This window comes from Podarcis vaucheri, assembly GCF_965113315.1.
Source record: "Podarcis vaucheri genome assembly, chromosome: 5".
Lineage (NCBI taxonomy): Eukaryota > Metazoa > Chordata > Lepidosauria > Squamata > Lacertidae > Podarcis > Podarcis vaucheri.
In genome coordinates, this window is record NC_138763.1 from 46,786,251 (window position 1) to 46,808,318 (window position 22,068).

The window sequence follows — 22,068 nt, forward strand, 5'->3', positions numbered from 1 at the left end:
GAGCAAAGGTCTGAAATAATTTTGACCAGCTAAATGAACGGGCCACTTAATTCTTCTGATGAAATCCAATTTATAGATTAAAAACAGTTTGCTTGATGCTCTGCTTTCAGGAATGCCTGCTCTCTGGGATAAAGCACTTTCTGGGCTCTTCAAAACACCACATCCTACTTGGACAACTTTAGTAACTGGTAAATAGGTGTTTGTTTATTCTGGCACACGGAACTGCATCCCCTTCTCCTATCATTTTTCTACTGTGGTTCTCTTCTTACCTTCTCCTGGAATGTGCACATGATGAGCCTCATATAGCTTCTCCCCACTCCTGGGCTTATTCCAACTGAGGTCTTTTATTATGAGCAGCCACATGGATAGTCTGCAACACCAGTGGGATTCAGGTGTTGTTAGACTCCCATCATTCGACACTAGGGCTCTCCCAGTTTGTTTCGGGCCCCACACATCAAGCAGGCCACACGCTGGATCTGATCTTTGGCGCTGGTATAGATGTGATCATGTTTCCTTCGATGAAGGTGCCATGGTCTGATCACTATGCTATGAAAGCCAGGATTGATGTTCCACCCCCACCCTGCTTAGGTGGTGAGCCGATTTGGGCTCGCCCGCGGAGGCTGATGGACCCTGATAGATTCTGCCAAGCCTTGCGGGACCTTTCTCCCCCTGGCGACTCATTGACTGAGCTTGTTGAGGGCTGGAATACCCAGCTCCTGGCAGCCATCAATGAGATCGCACCTAAGCGCCCTCTGCGACCCCGCAGAAACCGGGCTCCCTGGTTTACTGAGGAGCTCCAGAAAATGAAGCGGGACCTCAGACGGCTAGAGCGAGTATGGCGGGGTGCCCGTGACGGAGCCTCAAGAACATCTTATAGGGTTTTTATGAAAACCTACGAGATGGCAGTGAAGGCTGCTAAGAAGTCCTACTTCTCGGCCTCCATTGCATCCGCTAGCTCTCGCCCGGCACAATTATTTAGTATAATTCGGTCTTTAACGTCCCTCGAAGGACAGCCAAATTTAAATAACAATTCGACACACAGCTGTGAGGCATTTGCGAGCTTTTTTGCGGAGAAGGTCCTGTCGCTCCGCCATGACCTCCCTGCCAATTTGGATACAATAAAGGAACTGGAGGCCCCTCGACTGTCCTCGGGTCCAGTACTGGACCACTTTGACCGGATATCCCCAGCCGATGTGGACAGACTCCTCCGAGCTGGAAAGCCCACCACTTGTCCTCTCGACCCGTGCCCGTCTTGGCTGATTAGAGCATGTCCAGACGAGGTGCGGGCCCCCCTGGGGGATATCATCAATTTGTCCCTTGGCACCGGGACATTCCCAGGGGAACTGAAGGAGGCAGTGGTGCGTCCGCTCTTAAAGAAAACATCATTAGATCCCTTAGATCTATCCAATTACCGCCCAGTTTTGAATCTTCCATTCCTGGGTAAGGTGATCGAGAGAGCGGTTGCTGAACAGCTTGGTAGGTTTCTGGATGAAACATCGGCTCTGGATCCATTCCAGTCCGGCTTCCGCGCTGGTCATGGGACCGAGACGGCTCTGGTCGCCCTAACAGATGATCTTCGTAGACAGCTGGATCGAGGCGGGTCGGGGCTGCTGATTCTTCTAGATCTGTCAGCAGCTTTCGACATGGTCGATCACGAACTTCTGGACCACCGCCTCGCCGACGTGGGGATCCAGGGCACAGTCCTTCAATGGCTGCGCTCGTTTCTCTCTGGTCGGGGACAGAGGGTGGCGCTTGGGGGGGAACTGTCATCCCGCCACTCCTTGGTGTGTGGAGTGCCTCAGGGTGCGATTCTCTCCCCGATGCTTTTTAACATCTTTATGCGCCCCCTCGCCCAGCTTGTCCGGAGTTTTGGGCTGGGCTGCCATCAGTATGCTGATGACACCCAACTCTATCTGTTGATGGATGGCCATCCTGACTCGGCCCCAGACACGCTGATCAGATGCTTGGAAGCTGTGGCTGGATGGTTACGTGGGAGCCGGTTGAAGTTAAATCCTTCGAAGACAGAGGTCCTCTGGCTGGGACGGGACGATATGGGATTGAGGGGGCAACTCCCATCTCTTGCGGGGGTGCAATTAGTGCCAGCACCGTCCGTCAAGAGTTTGGGTGTAATCTTCGATACCTCCCTCTCTATGGAGGCGCAGATTACAGCTATAACAAAGGCGGCATTTTTTCATCTCCGCCAAGCTAAGCAGTTGGCCCCTTACCTCTCTCGCCCTGACCTAGCCACTGTGATCCATGCGACGGTCACCTCCAGACTGGATTATTGTAACTCGCTCTACGTGGGGCTGCCCTTGAGACTGACCCAGAAACTCCAGCGGGTGCAGAATGCCGCAGCGAGACTCCTTACGGGGTCCTCGCTGCGAGATCACATTCATCCGGTGCTATACCAGCTGCACTGGCTCCCGGTGGAGTACAGGATCAGGTTTAAGGTGCTGGTTTTAACCTTCAAAGCCCTATACGGCCTAGGACCCTCGTATCTACGGGACCGCCTCTCCTGGTATGCCCCACAGAGGAACTTACGGTCCTCAAATAAAAACATCTTGAAGGTCCCAGGCCTCAGAGAGGTTAGGCTGGCCTCAACTAGAGCCAGGGCTTTTTCGGCTGCTGCTCCAACCTGGTGGAACGCTCTGTCACAAGAGACAAGGGCCCTGCAGGACCTGACATCTTTCCGCAGGGCCTGCAAGACAGAGCTGTTCCACCAGGCCTTTGGTTAGGGCACAGCCTGACTCCCTCCTTTGGCAATCCTTACAATACTTTAGTTTATTGTTGCCATCAATTCTGATTTTAATTAATTCTTATGATGTTTTTATAATGTTGCACTATTTTAGTGTTGTTAGCCGCCCTGAGCCCGGCTTCGGCTGGGGAGGGCGGGATATAAATAAAATTTATTATTATTATTATTATTATTATTATTATTATTATTATTATCATTTACAATGGTGACTGGGGCTGATGAACATTTAACAACATCTTGAAGGCCACATGTTCCCTTTCCCTGGTGATTTGCAGACTCGTTTGTTTTTTTCTTTCTATGGACTTGATTATATGCCATTGAATTGGGCTCCTAACCAACTGTAATTTCTGCCAGTACTTTTGTGAGTCAGTTGCTTCTTAAAATGCATGCATGAATCAAGTTAGCAATGGCATTGTCCTGCAAAGAAATGGGTCCCCCAGAAGTGTATTTCATTTTGCTTGTACACAAGGCTATTCTACATCCACATAGTCTTCCTCTAACCCTTTCCCACCTATGCCTCAAGTGATTGTCCTCTTTACCTTGTCACAATGCTGGAGGCTGAAATTCTTTCTGCAGAAGTGCCTGTGTAGCTGCTTTGACAGTGCTGCTAACACCAGCATTTCAGTAAAGTGCTTGAAGCACAGATAATCTTCTAGAGTACATTTTTACAGAACTAGGTTTCCACAAAAAGCCTCAAGCCCTGAAGATAATGATATAAGGAATGCAGGAATTCGGGTCATTCTTGTGTAAATGTTGGGATGAACTGGGAAGTGGTGGCAGCTGTCTCTTGAGTTTTTGCCGTCTTAGAGCAATAAAATACTGCTTAAGCTTAGTGTGTGGAAGAGCTCCAATAGTGAACAAAATATATTCTATCTGGAAGGCTACAGAGTTCTCTGTTCTGCTGTCAGACCAGCCCAAGGGAATTAGCTGAACCCTGGAATCTTGTCTCAAGCCAAGCTTTCCTTTACAATAAATATTTGTATGCTGCACAATTTTCCCAGTACTTATCCTATGCCTTTTTAAGGCCTTACAATCTGTCTCCATATATTGCTGCATTCCAAAGCTTCTATAGATTTGTCTTCTGGGATCTTTGTCAAATTGTATCATATTTCTTCCAAAGTTGTAGTATTCTGCCAACAGTATTCCACACTGTCTGTTTGTATAAACCCTGAAAAAGCACAAATGAAATGTACACATTTCATAAGCCAATTGATATCCTGTTGGAGTATATAAATACTTAGTGGTGTTGCAGATTTCCAGTTTCTTCTATTTATTTTGAACCTCATTAATTTGTATATTTTTGTGATTTTATTGGGAAACAGTTTATTTCCTTGAGATAAATGATTTTTCTTGTTTAACTTTCATGTTTAAGTGGTCCCCCCATTGCATACTTCATCTTTCTTTTATTTACAAGGGGGTGTGCGTTGGTGACATTATTATTTTTTTAATTAGCAGTTTTGAGTAAAGGAGCCCTGAAAGTATGTGTTCTTTATGTTTGGTTTGACTTTATTAATTGTTAGCAATGGTCTTGTAGATTATCAGGAATTCTGATGGATATGCACTAATTTTTTCTTGAATAACTTTGAATATCCAGTGCAAGTGTTTCGTTCCTGTCGTGTCATATCCAAAAGATACACTAGCATGATTTCTATTTATTTTACATGGGTTTTGTTTGTTTGTTTTTGGGTAGAGGAGTGTATATGGGAGAACATGCCTGTTTGTAAAATAGGCTTGTTTGTGGAAGGAAGATGTAAACTTTTGAGATTTGTGCTACTAATTAGCTAGAATGTAGCTAAGTAGAGACCAGCAAAAAAACTTCTGCACACACCAAAAAACCTGCTTTGTGAGTGTTGCAGCTTACTCAGTGATTTCTTGAGTAACTCTCAGGTGTCTCCCCCCTTTGCCGAAACAACAATCTATTGACTCTTCTAATCTGAGTGCTCTGACTAAGGGAATGCAGGGAGATAGTTGAGAAATAACAGCGGAATCATACAATGGGGTTGGGGGAAGGGGAAAATATGAAGGCAGCATAACTTAACTTCTTCATGATTGGATGTAAGTATTGCACCTGTTGCCCAACCACTGCTGGCATATAGCCCTCTGAGAAGACTGCCTATGAAGGAATGTGCCTCTTGGATCGGACTAAAAAAGATTCCCCACCAATGGGTCACAGTATTTTTTGCCACACTGTTCATGCAAAAAAAGCCAACTCCTGCTGTTTATAGCATTTAGTAATAAGATACTCCCTGCTCTCAGGCTTACAATCTTGTCTGGTAGAGCTGTTTACTTTGTTTGTAAGAATAGCAAAGCATAGTCTGTACACTACTTGAAAAAGCATGTTCTCCATAATATATGGTAAAGGGTCCTTACCAGTTTGGTCCTAATATGCTGAATGCCAGTATAGCAGCAGGATTTGGGAAGGCACATTAAGAAATTAGTAAACAGTCGGTGATATTCAGTCAACCAAACAGTTTCCAAAAGATGTATAAAACTAGCCTTATACATAGACTCTTTGAGCATGTTTTTGAGCCTAGGGTGGTAATATGCTGATGGCAACTTTGCCCGAAAGGCTTACTTGGATTGCCACTGTGTTGGCCCTCCGGCACAGCTCAAAGAAGGGAGATGTTTGAGGTAGAATGGAGTCAGAAGGGGTTTCAGCTGGAGATGATGTCACAGACCCAAATATTATTGTATGCTGACAAACTTAAGTTAAAGGCGGCAGCAGTGGCAGTTAGTATCACTTAAAAATAAGGCAAAGGAAGGATGGTCAAAGAGGCCAGATAAATAATGTTATGCTTAAGAAGTAAAATGTAGTCAACAGTCTTTGCGATGTTCCAAGTGCTCCTTCTGCACAGTCATAAATGAATTCAATTTTCTTGTGGTGTTTGGGAAAGTGTGGCACTTTGCTTGGCACCTCTGCAAGAGCCTGAAAATACACTTGTATTCTGTCTTCCTTGTCTAAGGAGATTGAAGTGGTATACATACATAATCTCCTCCTTTTATCCTCACAACCACCTGGATTGCTGGTAGTACAATGGTACCTCGGGTTAAGTACTTAATTCGTTCTGGAGGTCCGTATTTAACCTGAAACTGTTCTTAACCTGAAGCACCACTTTAGCTAATGGGGCCTCCTGCTGCTGCTGCGCCACCGCTGCACGATTTTTGTTCTCATCCTGAAGCAAAGTTCTTAACCTGAAGCACTATTTCTGGGTTAGCAGAGTCTGTAACCTGAAGCATATGTAACCCGAGGTGAAAAGGATCTATGGGTCTGAGAGGACCACAAGCTTAACATGAGTCAACGCTGTGATGCAGGAGCAAAAATGGCTAATGCTATTCTAGGCTGCATCAACAGAACTACAGTGTTCAGATCAAGGGAAGTAATAGTATTACTGTATTCTGCCTTGGTCAGACCACACATGGAGTACTGTGTCCAGTTCTGGGCACCACAGTTTATGAAGGATGTTGATAAGTTGGATTGTGTGCAGAGGGCAACTTAGATGATCAAGGGTCTGGAAACAAAGCCTTATGAGAAGCAGTTGAAGGAGTTAGGTATGTTTAGCCTGGTAAAGAGGAGACTAAGAGGAGATAGCAGTCTTCAAGTATCTCAAGGGCTAAAACATGGAGAAAGCTTGTTTTCTCCTCCTGCTCTGGAGGCTAGGACTTTAACTAATGGATTTAAGTTACAAGAAAGGAGATTCTGACTAAACATCTGGAAGAACTTTGACAGTACCAGCTGTTCAACAGTGGAACAGACTCCTACGAGAGGTGGTGGACTCAGCTTCCTTGCAGGGTTTTAAGCAGAGGTTGGAGGGCAATCTTTCTTATATGATCTAGTTGAGATTTCTGCACTTCATGGGGTTGGACTAAATGACCCTCAGGGTCTCCTCCAATTCTGTGAAAAGCAGCAACCCTTTTACAGATTGTTTCCAAATTTCCCCTAAAAGTGCTGCTAGAAATTTAAGATTGACACAATAAAATTCTGCTGATACAAATGTAAGAACTAGGGTATTGTTCTAATGTAGTATGCAAATGCCTCTTCTCATGGTCTAATTTTGCTTCCTGATTTCCAGTTCTTTTCCTCACTTATCTCTCACTTGTCAGTGCTCATTTTTCTGTCCAATTTCACTAGCTTCAGCAGAAGAATAAAAGCAGGAAAAAAGCCTTCCTATTTCTTAGCTGGGAAAGCCAAGGCCAAGCTGGTTTCAGGTAGGGAGGCATTTTACTCATTTATGAAAAGGCCATATGTATGTTCTTGTGGCTGGCTGCTGTGGGGGTAGAATTTGTAAGGCTGAACTTGTAGACATCTGAGAACACTGATCTCTTGCCTAGAGCCAGGATATCTTCCAGTATTGATTAAGAGAAGAGCACTATTTCGCTCTTGCTGTTCCTTACCAGTATGTATCCAGCTCAACACCAGATCACTAATAGAGTTACCAGCTAGACCACTGTCAAGTTAACTAATGCTCTCCAATTCTGCTCCCGTTTTCTGGGCAGGGGACCTTATACATACAACTCTGATGGCATCACCTTACTCTAGTATATCTACATTTAATGCATATATCTAGATTCTATGCTGTCAGGCTGCTGTCTGCCTCCCAGCCATCATTGTTGGGAGAAGATTATAAAGCACATTGTATTCCACGCTGTATACAGGCTTTTCTAGTTGCTATAACAAGTGTTAGGCAAGCAGTATGAAGGGAGGGTTAGGAGAAGTAGATTCGTCAGTGTTAGACAGACATTAAAACAGCTTATTATGAAACCTCATGATTTATTTAGTTTGCAGGTCCATCACAGGAGCACCAGCTTCTCCTGCTGATTTACAGTTCACCGTATTTTAATAATGGAATAGAACTAATTACAATCAAGTGATTCAAAATAAAACTTCTAATACTTCAAAATAGGGCCTCTATTCAGTCTTTCAAACTTCAATGGCACAGAAGTAAGGAACTCTATACCTTGGGAAACAGTTTACTGCCTGCTTGTATGAATAAGAAAGAGAAAAATGTGCTTTAACTTAACAGCCTGTACTTACAGCCAGAATGCTATGCCAGGCCCTCAGAACCATTTACAAACAATATGGATCAGCCCTTCAACCATTTTCATTCCAGGAATGGCAGTAGCACAGAGTGGCAGCAATAAGGATGTTTTGCTGAAGGGGGCTTCCTCCTCTACATGAAGGCTCTAGGCCTGTGCATATACACATACCCCATCTCCTATGACTCTATCTATCAGAGAATAGAACGGCTGCCAGCTGAAACATTGCATCTTACAGGTTGTTGTTCCTAATTTGAGCCTAAATTGTTAGCCACAGGAAGAGGCTAGGAAAGGTGACACAAACCTTTTCTCTTCACAAACTGTATAGCTCTTGATCACTGTGGGTTAGACAGAAATACAGTATTAATCTTTAACTGAGACCTAATCAAAATACAGCATGACATTATCTCTTACTAGCAGAGATAATTTCAGAGTGTAGAACAAGCACACGGCATAAGGACCCATTTGAAGGTCGTATAATACATGCACCACATGCCAAGACTAGGGATGATAAAAGCTTTGGGATCTCAGCAGGAGAAGAACTAGCTATCAGCCAGATCAAGAATTTGTGGCATGATAGTCTTTCTTGAACCAGCCCCAAACAGAAAGAGCAGAAGCAGAACTGCACTAGAAGGAGATTAGAGGATTAAACCATTTCAAAAACAAAACTTGTGCTTGATGGGGTTCAATTTGACCCTGGAATTGCCACCATTTCCATGCATACAGTATTATATATTAGGATACATCTTTCCCCCAAAAGGGTCAAAGGGTATCAGCTGTGAGGAACTGGTATTGGGCTACTGTGATTGCTGCAGGACCCATGGCAGGCTCACTGCACCAATTCCAAACCATGTCTTGGAGGCAGTTTTGAAATGCACAAGAAAGAGGAGCAAAGGACCCACAAGCAGCTCTTCCTTCCCATGTTCTATAGGTAGAGCAAGCAACGCAGTTAGGCATCTGTATGTGGTCCTACCCTCACTCAGTGCAAAATCCTTTACAGTTGGAATAAGTCTGTAAAGAATAAAGGGTTTCTGATTAGTGTTAATTTTGTTGTCATCCCCACCCCATACCCCAGGACTAGTGGGATTTTGTTCCTGCTAATCACTGCTATAGCCACGCTTTGGCAGGTTGTGTTCAGATTTCATTTCTATTCTTCTTCCTCTTCCTCCTCCTCCTCCTCCTCCTCTTCTTCTTCATCATCATCCTCATCATGGCAATGTGTGATTTCTTGGGGAGTTTGAGGGAAGAGGTTGGGTGGTTTAATCTCACTCACAGAACGGGTCAGCTGGTGTCGTTTGTCAGAATCTTTGAAGTCCACTGATGTGCGGTTTCGGGTGGCCATAGGTGACTCTGTCTCATTGATATCCACATGAGTGTGCTCTACTGTTGACTCGTGTGGCATCTGCATGGAGAGATACATACCATTGTTCAAAGAAGATTAGCATTGTCACATGAGAAGAGCTGGCTCAGTTAGGCCAGTCGCCCATCTAGTCCAGCCATCCTGTTCTCACAGTAGCCAACTAGATGCTCATGGGAAGCCCACATCAGCACGCTGCCATCCTGCAATTTCCCACAACAGGCACTTAGAAATATATTGGCCTGCCTTATCCTCCACAAATTTTTCAATCCTCTCTTAAAACCATCCAAGTTGGTAGCTACCACTGTGAGATTGTGGGAGCAAATGCTACAGTTTAACTATGCATTTTGTGAAAAAGTATTTTCAGCACAGACAAAGGAATCTTAGAACATTCAGCTCCATTGGATATCCCTGAATTACAAGAGAGGGGTATGTTTCTATACCCACTTTCTCCTTGCTATGCATAATTTTATAAACTTCTACCATGGCACCTCTTACTCTCCTTTTCTCGAAACTAAAAAGGCCCAAATACTGCAACCTTTCCTCTTAGGACTTGCTCTAATCTCTTTGATCATTCTGGTTGACTTTTTCTGGTAACTTTTAACAACTCTACAATATTCTTCTCAAAGTGAAGCAACCACAACTGTACATGGTACCCAAGTGCAATTGCACCACAGAGTTGTATAATGTTGTGATAGTGGCAATTTTATTTTCAGCTAATTTTCCTAATGATCCCTAGTATGGAATTCCCATTTTTCACAGCACATGCGTATGCTAGTACAGTGAGTGCCTGACTTCTGCCACTTATTATACTGTTACCCCACAGGAAATTTATAAAATTGTTTAACCCTAGCCAGTGTCTCCCAATGTAGCCATCTGCCACATCCATTTTAAAAGTTTTTGAGTCTAATGCTACCAGCTACATTAGAATGCCCCTTGCTCAATTCAGACTTGGATAGTGCGTGTACTTCTCTGAATGTTGTTACTGTTCATCTGCAGCTTCATGGATTCCAACTCACCAGCACATGGGCAGCTCTGAAGAGGTAACTGAAGGGATAATACAGGAGGTTGATGAATGATGCTGCATAGAGGTCTGCGTAGCGCATCACTTGGCTGGCAAAGAGTGTCTGTCGGGAGCCGCTTCGAAACAGGCTTCCCATCATTCCATAGCACATGTCCATGTCATGAGTCACTTTCTAAAATCAGAAGGCAAATTATAGACATTTGGTCACTTCGGGGAAGGAGCAGTTTTACATACTTAAAAACTATTGCAGGTGCGAGAGCACCATGTGTACACTAGAGCACACACAAGTTTCTGAATCAGAGGCATTGACTGTAAAGAGGCAAAAACTGGAAGTCCCAAATGTGAGAACACCAGCAATATACAGTGCCTTCCAGGAGCATTCCACCATAGAATAAGTTTTTGTGTTCCTTAGCAACATGACAGATGGGGGGGGGGATAGAATTTGACAAAAAAGGGGGGAGGGAGGATAAGCAAACAAAATATAAGAGGGCTCCAGGCATACAGGGGTTTATGCCTTAAAAACCTGCAAGAGCGTATGCGAATGAGTGGTGGTGTGGGTTTTGTGTTTGAGCCAACAGCATGAACCCTATGACCCATATGATTCCTCTGCTCAGGACTGCACCTCCCCAAAGCTGCTTTTCATTTAAAAATAAGTTGGGAGACTACTACCTGCATCTGCCATGTAAGCAGCTTCAGTGTGTTTCCTCTGCCTACTGTTTCATCATCTTATATTTCTCTGACTAAAGTCTATTTGATTAATTCAACTATCCAACACCCCCCTCATTTATTATCAGTACAGATTTACTCGGCCATTAGGCTCTATGGAGGTTTTCCAACAACCATCTCACTTCATTAGCTCCTCCTTTTATCAGCTCCCTGTCTTGTATCTTTCTCTTCCAACTTCTCTCAGGTTCCTATTTTGGTCCACTGCCTGTCCAGCTCCTTACCTCCCCATCCCCTCAAATCTCCCTCTAATGAAGTTAGCACAGATTGCTGCACTGGAAAAGGGAGCAAAATAGCATTCTGTTTTTTAAAACAGGTAAAGGTAAATGACCCCTGACAGTTAAGTCCAGTCGCAGACAGTTTTTCCGGGTCATGTGGCCAGCATGACTAAGCTGCTTCTAGCGCAATGGAACACCGAAACCAGAGCAGGGCACGGAAATGCCTTTTACCTTCCCGCCAGAGCGGTACCTATTTATCTACTTGCACTGCGTGCTTTCAAACTGCTAGGTTGACAGGAGCTGGGACTGAGCAATGGGAGCTCATTCTGTTGCAGGGATTCAAACCACCGACCTTCTGATCAGCAAGCCCAAGAGGCTCAGTAGTTTAGACCACAGCGCCACCCGTGTTCCACAGCATTCTATTTACTAGTTACCTTAATACGTCTTTGGATGGAACTGATGTCAGGACGCTCATTACTGCTGCTATCCAAATGCCTGTTTGAAATAGGAAAGAAAACAATATCAACAGAGCACACGGAAGATAAATGTGAGGGTGGATCTGGGAAAGCAAATACTAATTGAGAAAAGCTGATTATATCAGGCAAAACTGATACGCACAACAATACTCCTCTTCCCCACCCCCAATTCTAAGTTAATGTGGAGCCCTTTGACAAAGTGCAGCTGTCCACTAAAAAGGAAGCGCTCCCTCTAATGAGTTAGTGGATGGAGTAATGGGTTATATTCTAAAGAGAAAAATCCATTACTTACTTGTATAACTCAGCGAGAAAGATGTCTAAACTCTGAAGTTCTTCAAAAAGGCCTAAGCAGCAAAGGGAAGGGAAAGTAAAAGGATATTATGGCAGTGGATCAGCTGAAACAAATACTATGTAGACTATTACTTATCTCTCACCAATATGGGAAAACAGACTGAAGATTCTATCTGCTTTCCAAATTGCATTATTATTTGTTGATTTATAGAATTATAGAGTTGGAAGGGACTCCCAGGTCATATAGTCCAAACCCCGCAATGCAAGAATCTCAACTAGATCATACATGATGGGCGTCCATCTCTGCTTAAAAACCTCCAAGGAGAGTGCACCACCTCTTGTGGGAGTCTGTTCCACTGTCAAACAGCTCTTTAGAATACAATCCTACATTTTTTGCCATATATGCTTTGATAAAACTCATCTGACAACTCAGATGGTGTAGAAGTTTCAGACCTAGCCCTTTATTTCAACTTTGTGAATGGTGGGAGCAGCCATGTGGCTAAAAAGAACAGAATCTATAATCTTATAGTGGAACACGGCAGACAGTCTTTTGAATATGTTTGCAGTGTCTCAAATGCCCTCTCAATGTCTAGGGCAGGCTCCCCCAACACAGTATCCTCCACACGCTGGGCTACAACTCCCATCATCCCTGAACATTGGCCAAGCTAGCTGAGACTGCTAGAAGTTGCAGTCTAAAACATCTGGAGGGCATGAAGTTGGGGGAAATTGCTCTAGGGTTACAGCTTCTATTTCTTGCTCTCCAATAAATCCTAAAATGTTCATGGAAAGTGCAACTGAAAATATCAGCCTCACTCTTCTACACACTTAGTGCAGTGCAACTGCTTTTATAATATTTGTTTTAACAGTTCTTGTAGGTAGCCTTGAGCATTTTAATTAAAAGGGTATAAAGAAATAAATAACTGACAGATGTCAGCAACCGTATTGACAAGTGGTAGCATAGCCACAGGTTTGTAAACTGTTCAAACCAGCAGTCAGTGGTGGTAAGTCTCCCCCAAAAAGCCTCAGTCCAAAGCAAAGAAACCCAACTATCTACAAATAAGTCACCAAACTATCCAGACACTTGCTGCTTTCCCAGTCTTTGATGCACAAAAGCAATGCAAATAACCTATGGGAAACAAGCCAAATGATTTTCCAGCTACTCTGTCAAGCCAAGCAACATCAATTAAAAAGTGAAGAAGAATAAACTAGACCAGTGGTTCTAAATTAAGTACTACAGATACCTTGTTCTTCAAAAGCCAAACCATGGACCCCCCCTACTTTAAAAAAAATATTGATATCTCTATGGTAGTTTTTGTTATGCGAATGGTGCCACAAACCACCTGGGTGGGTTATGTGGACCCTCCCCCCGGGAGGTCCGCATACCATCAATTGGGAACCATTAAACTACAGAGTCAGTACTTACAGCTTTTGTCTGTCCACACATGAAGCTCCTGTGCCAGTTCTGGAATCACTAGGAAGGTCCTCCAACCCTGGCGTTTTTTAGACTTCAGGATATCTCCAAAAATGTGATCACCTATGTATAAGATGTCTTTACCCTTGGCCCCCAGAAGGTCACAGATTGTATCAGAGGAGCCTAACAGGAGGAGGGAGAAAGCAGAAGGGCCAATCAGAAAAGGTTTCTCAGCATAAAAACCATGGGTTCAGTGCATAAACTTCCATTATTATCATGTACCTCCTCCCAATCTGATAGATATAAGGCTTTTTCAAATAATGCAGCTTTTGCACACTCAGACATATCAGAGTATAAAATAAATACACTACAGCATACAAATAGGATACAAATAGGTTCACAGGTAGTCTTCCATTCAGGTAAAGCCTGCTATATTGTGTGCTGCCAGAACATTTTTTTTGAGCTGCAAGTGTCTGAGACCTATCTATCTATTTAAAATACAAGTGATGATCAAATCACCTCTCACTTTTTTCCTTTCTTTTTTGAAAAAGGGATAAGCTGCTAAAATACACAAATCAGGTAGCATGTGGGACGTGCATTTTAGATGCCATCCCAAATACACACACATACACAAAAGTACCAACACAGCTATATATTATTTGAGTATATAGTTTTAGAAAATACCAAGAGGGATCTTAAAACTTGAGGAAGATCTACCATCTACCCATCTACCCCCATGGGACTTAACCTTTGGGGTTACAAACTTTGGATAGGTGGGTACATTTTTGCAGCTACTAGATTATATTACACTTTTGGCTTCTGCTGACTCTTTACCTAATGTCCTACCTACAATTAACTTTCCATCTTCACTAATATAAAGACTCTGCTTCACAAGGGACTCTTATGTTCCACTTACAAACAGATCTGAGTAACTGCTAGTGCATTTTTAAAAAAATGGTACAACCACTGTTGTTCCTTTGCTCCAGTAAGTTTTGATACAATCTGAAATCTATTTTGCACCTAAAACATTCTAATCTAGTTACATCTGCATAATATATATGACACTCTACTTAAGACAAATTAAACTTCAGACATTGGGGGGGGGGCTTTAAAATCATATCCAGTCTTCTCCCTCACTCCCTGCTGTTTTTCTTAACATCATGCCTGAAGAACAGTTTTGGAGAAATCAAAAGTTATTCAAACCCCATGTTAAAATAGAATAAAGTGAAAATCTCCGCCCCAGTTCCTGATAAAGATTCACTAGTCTCATTTCTAACCTAGACAGCATCCTAAAAAGCAGAGACATCACCTTGCCAACAAAGGTCCGTATAGTTAAAGCTATGGCTAAAGCTAAAGCTATGGTTTTCCCAGTAGTGATGTATGGAAGTGAGAGCTGGACCATAAAGAAGGCTGAGTGCCAAAGAATTGATGCTTTTGGATTATAGTGCTTGAGAGTCCCATGGACTGTAAGAAGATCAAACCTCTCCATTCTTAAGGAAATCAGTCCTGAGTGCTCACTGGAAGGACAGATCCTGAAGCTGAGGCTCCAGTACTTTGGCCATCTCATGAGAAGAGAAAGACTCCCTGGAAAAGACCCTGATGTTGGGAAAGATGGAGGGCACAAGGAGTAGGGGACGACAGAGGACGGGATGGTTCAACAGTATTCTTGAAGCTACCGGCATGAGTTTGACCAAACTACGGGAGGCAGTGGAAGACAGGAGTGCCTGGCATGCTCTGGTCCATGGGGTCACGAAGAGTCGGACAAGACTAAATGACTAAACAAGTCTCATTTCTAATTTACCTCCAGAGTAAACAATACCATGCTGCAAGGGGCCTGTGTAGGTACCAATCTTCAGTTTGCCAGTAACCTGCACAGAAAGAGAAATTTATTTAATGAAACTGTAGGTCTCTCCAGCCCAATTTTCAGTTTTAATACTGATCAATGGATTGATAAATCAGTAGAAAGGCTGTTCAATATATGCTTCAGAGGAAAAAGCACAATTGGTGTTTGCATACTCCAAATGCACTATATTTTTCCTGGGCAGCCCCTTTAATTATTAAAAGCAGCAGGACATAGGGGAAAACAGCATTCGGTGACATGGGGGAGTGCAGCTGGTCCCCTATTCCTAGAGGCCATAAACACTCTTACACTGGGAATTGTTTCGTGCTTCAAATGTATCTGTGCCAGGTGAAAACAGTGAAGTTAGTCTGGAAGAAGCATATTCCGTACAACCCTTTTGCATGGCCTGCATACAGATGCTACAAAAGCCTGCTTAAAGCTATACTTCCAAATTTTACAGTTAAAGTGTTGGTTGCCTTTTATGAGCCAGTTGATTCTGCCTATAGGTCAGGCTTAAGCTAAGAATTTTGTTGGGGCTAACAAGTTATCAATAGCACAGATTCATCTAAAACCCTAATAGATTCCCAATAAAGACCAGTCCCACAGAATGACAAAGCAGGTGGTTATGTTGCAGCCACAGTGAATTTTTTAGATAACCAGCAATTACAGTGAAATTGATCTAATGAAACACAGCATTATTAGGCTCCATATATTTTCAGTATGATGCTGTTCTTAATTTAATTCCACTCAGTACATCTAGCTGAAATACTTAATGATGCACTCAAAAAACATGCTGCGTTTTTATTTAAAGAACACAGCTCCTTCTCATATTTCCTTTCTATGTGATTCAGGTAACCCAAAAATAGCTAGAAATACATATTACAAGTAGTCAATGAATTTCAAAGTAGAGAGCTTATGAATTTAGCACTAATGTTCTAATTATTGAAATAAACTGTCCCAGGTTTCCCTCCAGTCAAGCCTAATTATATATTCTATGTATCACTCACCGTATCCACCTGTCTCAAGACTGTGCCTTCTCCAAAGAAAAGAGGTTTCCGCGCATCCACAAGGATGAGGTCAAAGTATGATTGCCATGGCCGGTGAGAATTGCCAGGCTAGAGAAAAATTAAGCAGAAGAACATCTTTTTAAAAGGTACAAATTCTAATTGTTCACACTGAAACTGGCTTATTTTAGTTCTGCAGGAGAGATTGATAACTGTATTCTATATGTAGCCTGACATCATATACAAAACATCTTAGTTCCCCAACACTTCAATTCAGTAAATATACCTGAGAATCCTAACAATGCAGGAAAGAAAAAATAGCAGATATTTTAAATTTTATTTTTGTTTATCTGGATTTATATACTGTTTAATCATAATTTAAATACAAGTTAGCAATTATATCACTACTACAAATATTAATACAAAGATCCAGGCATTTATCAATTACTGCAGAACATCCAGGGCTTTCAAAGCAGAGGCCACAACTGAGAAAGGGACAAAAGGGAACAGTCTGTGTATTTATATTAAATTTTTGATTTCTACTACACATAGTAAGTACATGAAACCATAACCAAGCCTTAAAATTGAAAAGTACATTTTCTTGTAGCTATGAAAAATTATTAATTATATGTGGAAGGATTTCAGCAGCACTGTTATAATGCATTAGTGGATATGTGACTAAGTGGCAATTCCTTGTATCTGAGCAAGCAACTTCTACTCAAGCAAGTGCAGACAGGCAAACACCACCAGTGGAAGTAAATGCTTTTGATTTGAAAATTCAGTGGTGTTTTTTTAATCACTAATGACCTCTAGAAGCTGCATATCAGGCATATCAAAGCTGACTTTAATTATTTCCACCTGTTCTCCAATAAAAATAATAAGGCATTTGACACCACGCCTCCAAAGGTTGAATTTTACAATCTTCAGTCCCCATGAACAAAGACTTGACTCCTATTCTTGATTTATTTAGGAAGGAATAATATACACCATCTAACACAGCGTTCCCCAAACTGGTGCCATCCAGTTTATTGGAATCCAGCTCTCATCCAACCCTGGTTGGGAGTTGTAGTCAAAAACATCTGGTCAACACCAAGTTGGGGAAGGCAGAGGTATCATTAATCTTTTCATCACTCACCTTTGGTCCATGTGGAAAGTCAAACAGGTAAGTCATAATTTTCTGAAAGGCAAATTGGAAGCAAGACTTAATTTCTATTAATTATGTTTAAACAATACATTTAAATATACAAATAGTCTTCAGATATACAAATCTAGAACAGGCATTGTGAGAATTAAAATAACATTGCAGAACCCTATGATGTTATTTTTAGGATTTTCATGACAACAAAAGGCATGTCTCCAGCTCTGACAGATATGCAGCTCTGCAAGAACCTCAGTTTTATATACAGTTAATTTGGAAGCAAGTTCAGCGAATCTTACTCTGAAGCAAATGTTCATAGGATTGGAGAACAAAAGTTCATTGTCACAGAATACAGGAGAGTCCTGCATTCATATTAACATGGGGATTTCCCAGTATAGTTGTTCATGGCTTTCTTTAAAAAATGCATTTTATGATAAACAGAAGGTCTTTACAAAATATTTCTTCCCTCACCCCCCAAAAACTTGGGAGACTAAATTACAGACACATTGCTAGGTACAAGGCATCATTAAATTAGCAACCAAGATTCAAGGAGAATCTTAGGTGCCTCCAGCTCATGCTTTCATTATACTGAGCTTATCTAATTCTCTACAGCTGGCTTTGAGAACCTATGGCTCTGTAGATGTTGTTGAACATCAGCCCCAGCCAGCCCCAAACTTCTGAGGGCTTCACATCAGTGGTGGGTGTGGCCAGAAGTAAAAATGGGCAAAACAATGGATGTAACTTACTGTTGTAATGCATGCCACATTCCAGTCACACAGATTTCAACACTCATATATGAATCCATCCAGACAAGCAAGAGGCATCATCACAGCTCAAGGGTACCTTCCAGCCAGGCAAAAGCACTTGAGGAGGGTTCAGAGGAAGGGGGCAGGCATAATCTAGGGAAGGAGGCATGGCCGGGAGAAAGGCCAGAAGGCTGGACAGAGAGGCCTACAGAGCTGCATTTAGCTCCCAGGACTGAGGTTGCTCACCCTAATCCAAGATAGAAATTCAAAATATGACACCTAACATATATGAGACACTAAATGAATGAATGAATGAATGATGGAGGAAGATTCTTGTGTTACAGGAGTACTTACATCAGTGTACTTATAATCACTGTTTGTGGCAAGAAACACCTTTCCCACCTCATTCATGCGGCTCAAAAGCAGAGGCAGTTTCCCCTAAAATGGCAAAGATTTACATAAAATACAGTTTTCAGTTGAAGCCCATACCTTCAGGGGGTCTATAAATATCTCAGGCTATCTGTACATACTGCCAGTTTGAACAATGCCAAATGAATATTTCAGCCTGATTAAAATGTCTTCAAAAATCCTAGATGCCTCAGCTGTGAACTGAAATCCTGCATCTTAGTCATGTCTTATAATTTGTACTAACATCCTATTTGGCCAAGTATTAAAATATACTTTTAAAAAACTGAAATGTTGAAAGCTGTTCTATAATATGTAACCAGAAACCTGATGATTTGAAAATGAGAGACTGCAGGCAGCAAGAACTCTTTACTAATTTTAGAACAAAATGCCACTTTGATGTGCTGTGAGTACATAGCAAGAGCATTATGTGGAAACAGAAAGTACCCCATGCTAGGTGAAAATCAAAGGAATCCCTCTAAAGAAATACAAAATGCACAATTTCAACTTTATGCCCCTCAAGATATCAAGACACAGAAGATGCTTTGGAATATTCACATTTCTATTGTGACATGCACTCTCTTACTACTCCATATATTGTGGGGGTGGGGAAACCAACTGCCCCTGCTTGAAGTTCGGGTGCTTAGAATTCCATTAACAAAAGGGAGATAAAGAGGACGTGCGAAATTATTTTTCATCAAAAAAGGCAAAATTTGCTGAAGCAACAATAACATCACTTAATGCCTATTTTTTAAAAAAATAAATTGTGAACAAGGGAGTTTGAACTTTCCATTCTGTTTTTTTTTATCATTTTAAGACTGCATGAAATAAACCAAGACTGGTCCACTTTCAATAAGGAAAGGCTTGATGTACTTACATCTTTCACTACATACTTCCCAAGATTCTCAACTGTCTTCTCCTTCAGTGATCCCTGAAACAACAGGAGAAACCACATGACACAGCAGAAGTAATGATCTAGCAATCTTGCTCCGGTTTCACCTTATAGTATCAGCTTCCATGCTGTCATCGTACTGTAGAAAGATGCACCACTGACACTAGAGGCAGAAAGTTATTTGTGGAGTTTCATGTGTCATGAGATTAGCATTGGATAGGTTCAACCTGGGGGTGGAGAACCCTGTGGCTCATTCACCATATGAGAAACAAACACATGGGACAAGATGCCATTGAAGCGCTGTAATTAAGTATATTCTGAAGTAAACTTAAAGTGCAAAACAGAATAGTTCAGAAAACACATGGTGACAGAGTTCAGTTGCTGAAGCAAAGGGGTGGTGTGCTTCCTGTGCAATGTGCGGATGAGTTATCATATGAAACACATGAAACTGCTCCTTGGAAGGGAAAACAATAGCATAAATATAATAAAGTGAAACAGTGATGGCTTTTAAGATGGCTTGCAGCAGCAGCCTGTTTCATTAAGAGGGGAGGGGAGGAATGGGGGGGGGTGAAAGTAAGCAGCAGGATGGTGGTGATAGAAGGAATTATCATTCTTGTTTACCAATCCCCCCTTTCCAATCATATTGATGGGCATGCTAGCTGGCATTTAATACTTATTCACTGGCTGCCAACAGTGTTCAACTCACACTATAATTTATTCAAAATGTTAAGAATTAAACAGACTACAGTTAAAAAAATATCCCAAAGTGCAAGTCACCTTATAGTGAACCCAATCCACAGCATCTCTCACATCTTGGAACATACTTCTGAAGGACATGAAGAGGTCTCCATCTTTGAACCCTGCTTCACAGCTGTGAGAAAAAAGGAAAAAAGCACGGATTTGTTGTAAAAGTAGGTTAACAGCTAGTAAGGAGGGTGCATAAGGCCTGGGAATCACTGTACAACTGGAAACACCAACAGTATTGATAGCTACATTGATAGTATTGAAAGCAACCAAACCTTAATCCCACTAATGTTAGGTGGATTCTTGCTTGTATGTTTTGTGCCAATTCATGAATACATATATCATCTCATTTCCTGTCTAATCAGCATGGCATCTGTTCTCAGAGGCCAAACCAGGCAGGGAATGGGATGAGATAAAGGTATAGGCAGGATGTGTGTATGTCTGAATCTAGGTTGGTACATGTTTCTGCATACAAGAGAGAATGCACATACATGGATGATGGCTAGATGAAGTTGAGGGGCTGAAGATTCAGAAGTAGGGAGCTGGGTGTGGGAGAGGGACATGTGAATGGATGTACAAATGAACAGAGAAAAGGAGTAGCTCCAGGAGTAGCTGGCTTTGGCGGTATCCATCACCCCAACTTCTAATCCCTGAAACGGTAGCCCACACTTATGCTACATGGTCATATTCACCTGTGTATGATAGACCCTATGAGCCCTGCCAGGGTTTAAATCACAAACTTTACCAACATAAACAATCGCTAAAGTACTTGTGGTTGCTGTTGTCATCAAGCTACAGATAAGAAGATTTGAATTTGTCCTTGCACACTTGCAGTGAGAGACAATGATGGCTATAGCGTCACATGTTGGATTTCATATAACACATGAGACACATGCTCACCTTGAATACCTATCACAGTTCGTAAAAAAATCAACCAGACAAGCCAACAGGTAAGTCTCTGCAAAGAAGCAAAGAATATACATTAAAAGAAGAACTGGATAAAGAGACACTCATGTAATTAATCTAAACCAAAATGACATTCCTAATTTGTCATTTGAAATTAACAGTAATATACCTACGGATTATCATGACACAATCCCCACCATCCCCATTAGAGTTTAAAGTCTCACCTGGTAGGTTGAACAGTGTGTTTAAAATGTAAAACCTGTCAGTGTCATCTCTCTGGATGAATTTATTAGGGTACTGCTCTCGGATATCTGGCCTGAAAAAGGTAAGGGACAAGGGAATATGCCTATTAATGATGTCTAATCATAATAGTTTCTCTAAACAGCTATGTTAACTCCTACTGGGTCAATAAGACCAATGAGAAAGATCTCCTAAAATGTTGGGATTCAAGGAAAGGTTTTAATGAGAACACTGGAATAAATATAATATGGCTTCCTTTCTACTACAGCAAAATGTGATACTTCATACAACTTCATCCATAGAGAGGAGCCTATTCCCTCCAGCTCTTGGTTGCTCAACTGATCGCAGAAGAATTCAAGAACTGGGGTGATCAAAACAAAACAAGAATTGTGTTTCATTTGGACAGCATGCAACTAACCATCAACAACTCTGTACAATTCACACATAATATTCTGCTTAAAAAAAAAGTAGCAGCAGCAATGTTTCAATGTTTAGTAAGATTTCATGTCATCATACAGCCAAAGATAGAATACTGAAATGGATCCTGTTGACCTATAAAGCCTTACACAGCTCAGGACCTCAATACCTTAAGGACTGCCTATCCCCATACAAACCAGCCTGGACCCTGCACTTGTCATCTAAGGCCCTTCTCTATGTCCACCCTCCCAGAAAGGTTCAGAGGGTGGCAACAAGAGAATGGGTCTCTTCTGTGGTGGCTCCCTGATTGTGCTTTTTATTAAGTTTTTATCACTGATATTCTGTAATGTGTTTCTAATGTTGTACACCACCCTTAGATCTTTTGATAAAAGGCAGAATCATCATCATCATCTCAGTGGTAGAGCATGTGTTTGCATGCAAAAAATC

At 41.9% G+C, this 22,068-nt stretch overlaps 1 protein-coding gene across 11 annotated transcripts in view; it reads right to left on the bottom strand.

Annotated features, from left to right (window-relative positions):
• The window catches only part of NT5C2 (5'-nucleotidase, cytosolic II), an 86,023-nt gene that overhangs the window by 16,159 nt on the left and 47,796 nt on the right, over nucleotides 1-22,068 (bottom strand). For 6 of the 11 annotated variants that reach the window (XM_082224833.1, XM_082224836.1, XM_082224842.1 and 3 more), the window contains 13 exons: nucleotides 21,189-21,280; nucleotides 20,959-21,016; nucleotides 20,092-20,185; nucleotides 19,300-19,353; nucleotides 18,372-18,455; nucleotides 17,269-17,310; nucleotides 16,137-16,244; nucleotides 15,091-15,157; nucleotides 13,302-13,472; nucleotides 11,880-11,931; nucleotides 11,546-11,606; nucleotides 10,166-10,342; nucleotides 7,504-9,191 (listed from right to left, as the gene is read on the bottom strand). In XM_082224833.1, the coding sequence (XP_082080959.1) occupies nucleotides 8,937-9,191; nucleotides 10,166-10,342; nucleotides 11,546-11,606; nucleotides 11,880-11,931; nucleotides 13,302-13,472; nucleotides 15,091-15,157; nucleotides 16,137-16,244; nucleotides 17,269-17,310; nucleotides 18,372-18,455; nucleotides 19,300-19,353; nucleotides 20,092-20,185; nucleotides 20,959-21,016; nucleotides 21,189-21,280 (1,315 nt within the window). In that variant the 3' untranslated portion in view covers nucleotides 7,504-8,936. Of the gene's footprint in view, nucleotides 1-3,590; nucleotides 3,924-7,503; nucleotides 9,192-10,165; nucleotides 10,343-11,545; nucleotides 11,607-11,879; nucleotides 11,932-13,301; nucleotides 13,473-15,090; nucleotides 15,158-16,136; nucleotides 16,245-17,268; nucleotides 17,311-18,371; nucleotides 18,456-19,299; nucleotides 19,354-20,091; nucleotides 20,186-20,958; nucleotides 21,017-21,188; nucleotides 21,281-22,068 lie in introns of those variants that run through there. The other 5 variants (XM_082224840.1, XM_082224839.1, XR_014220254.1 and 2 more) reach the window with 5 other exon arrangements.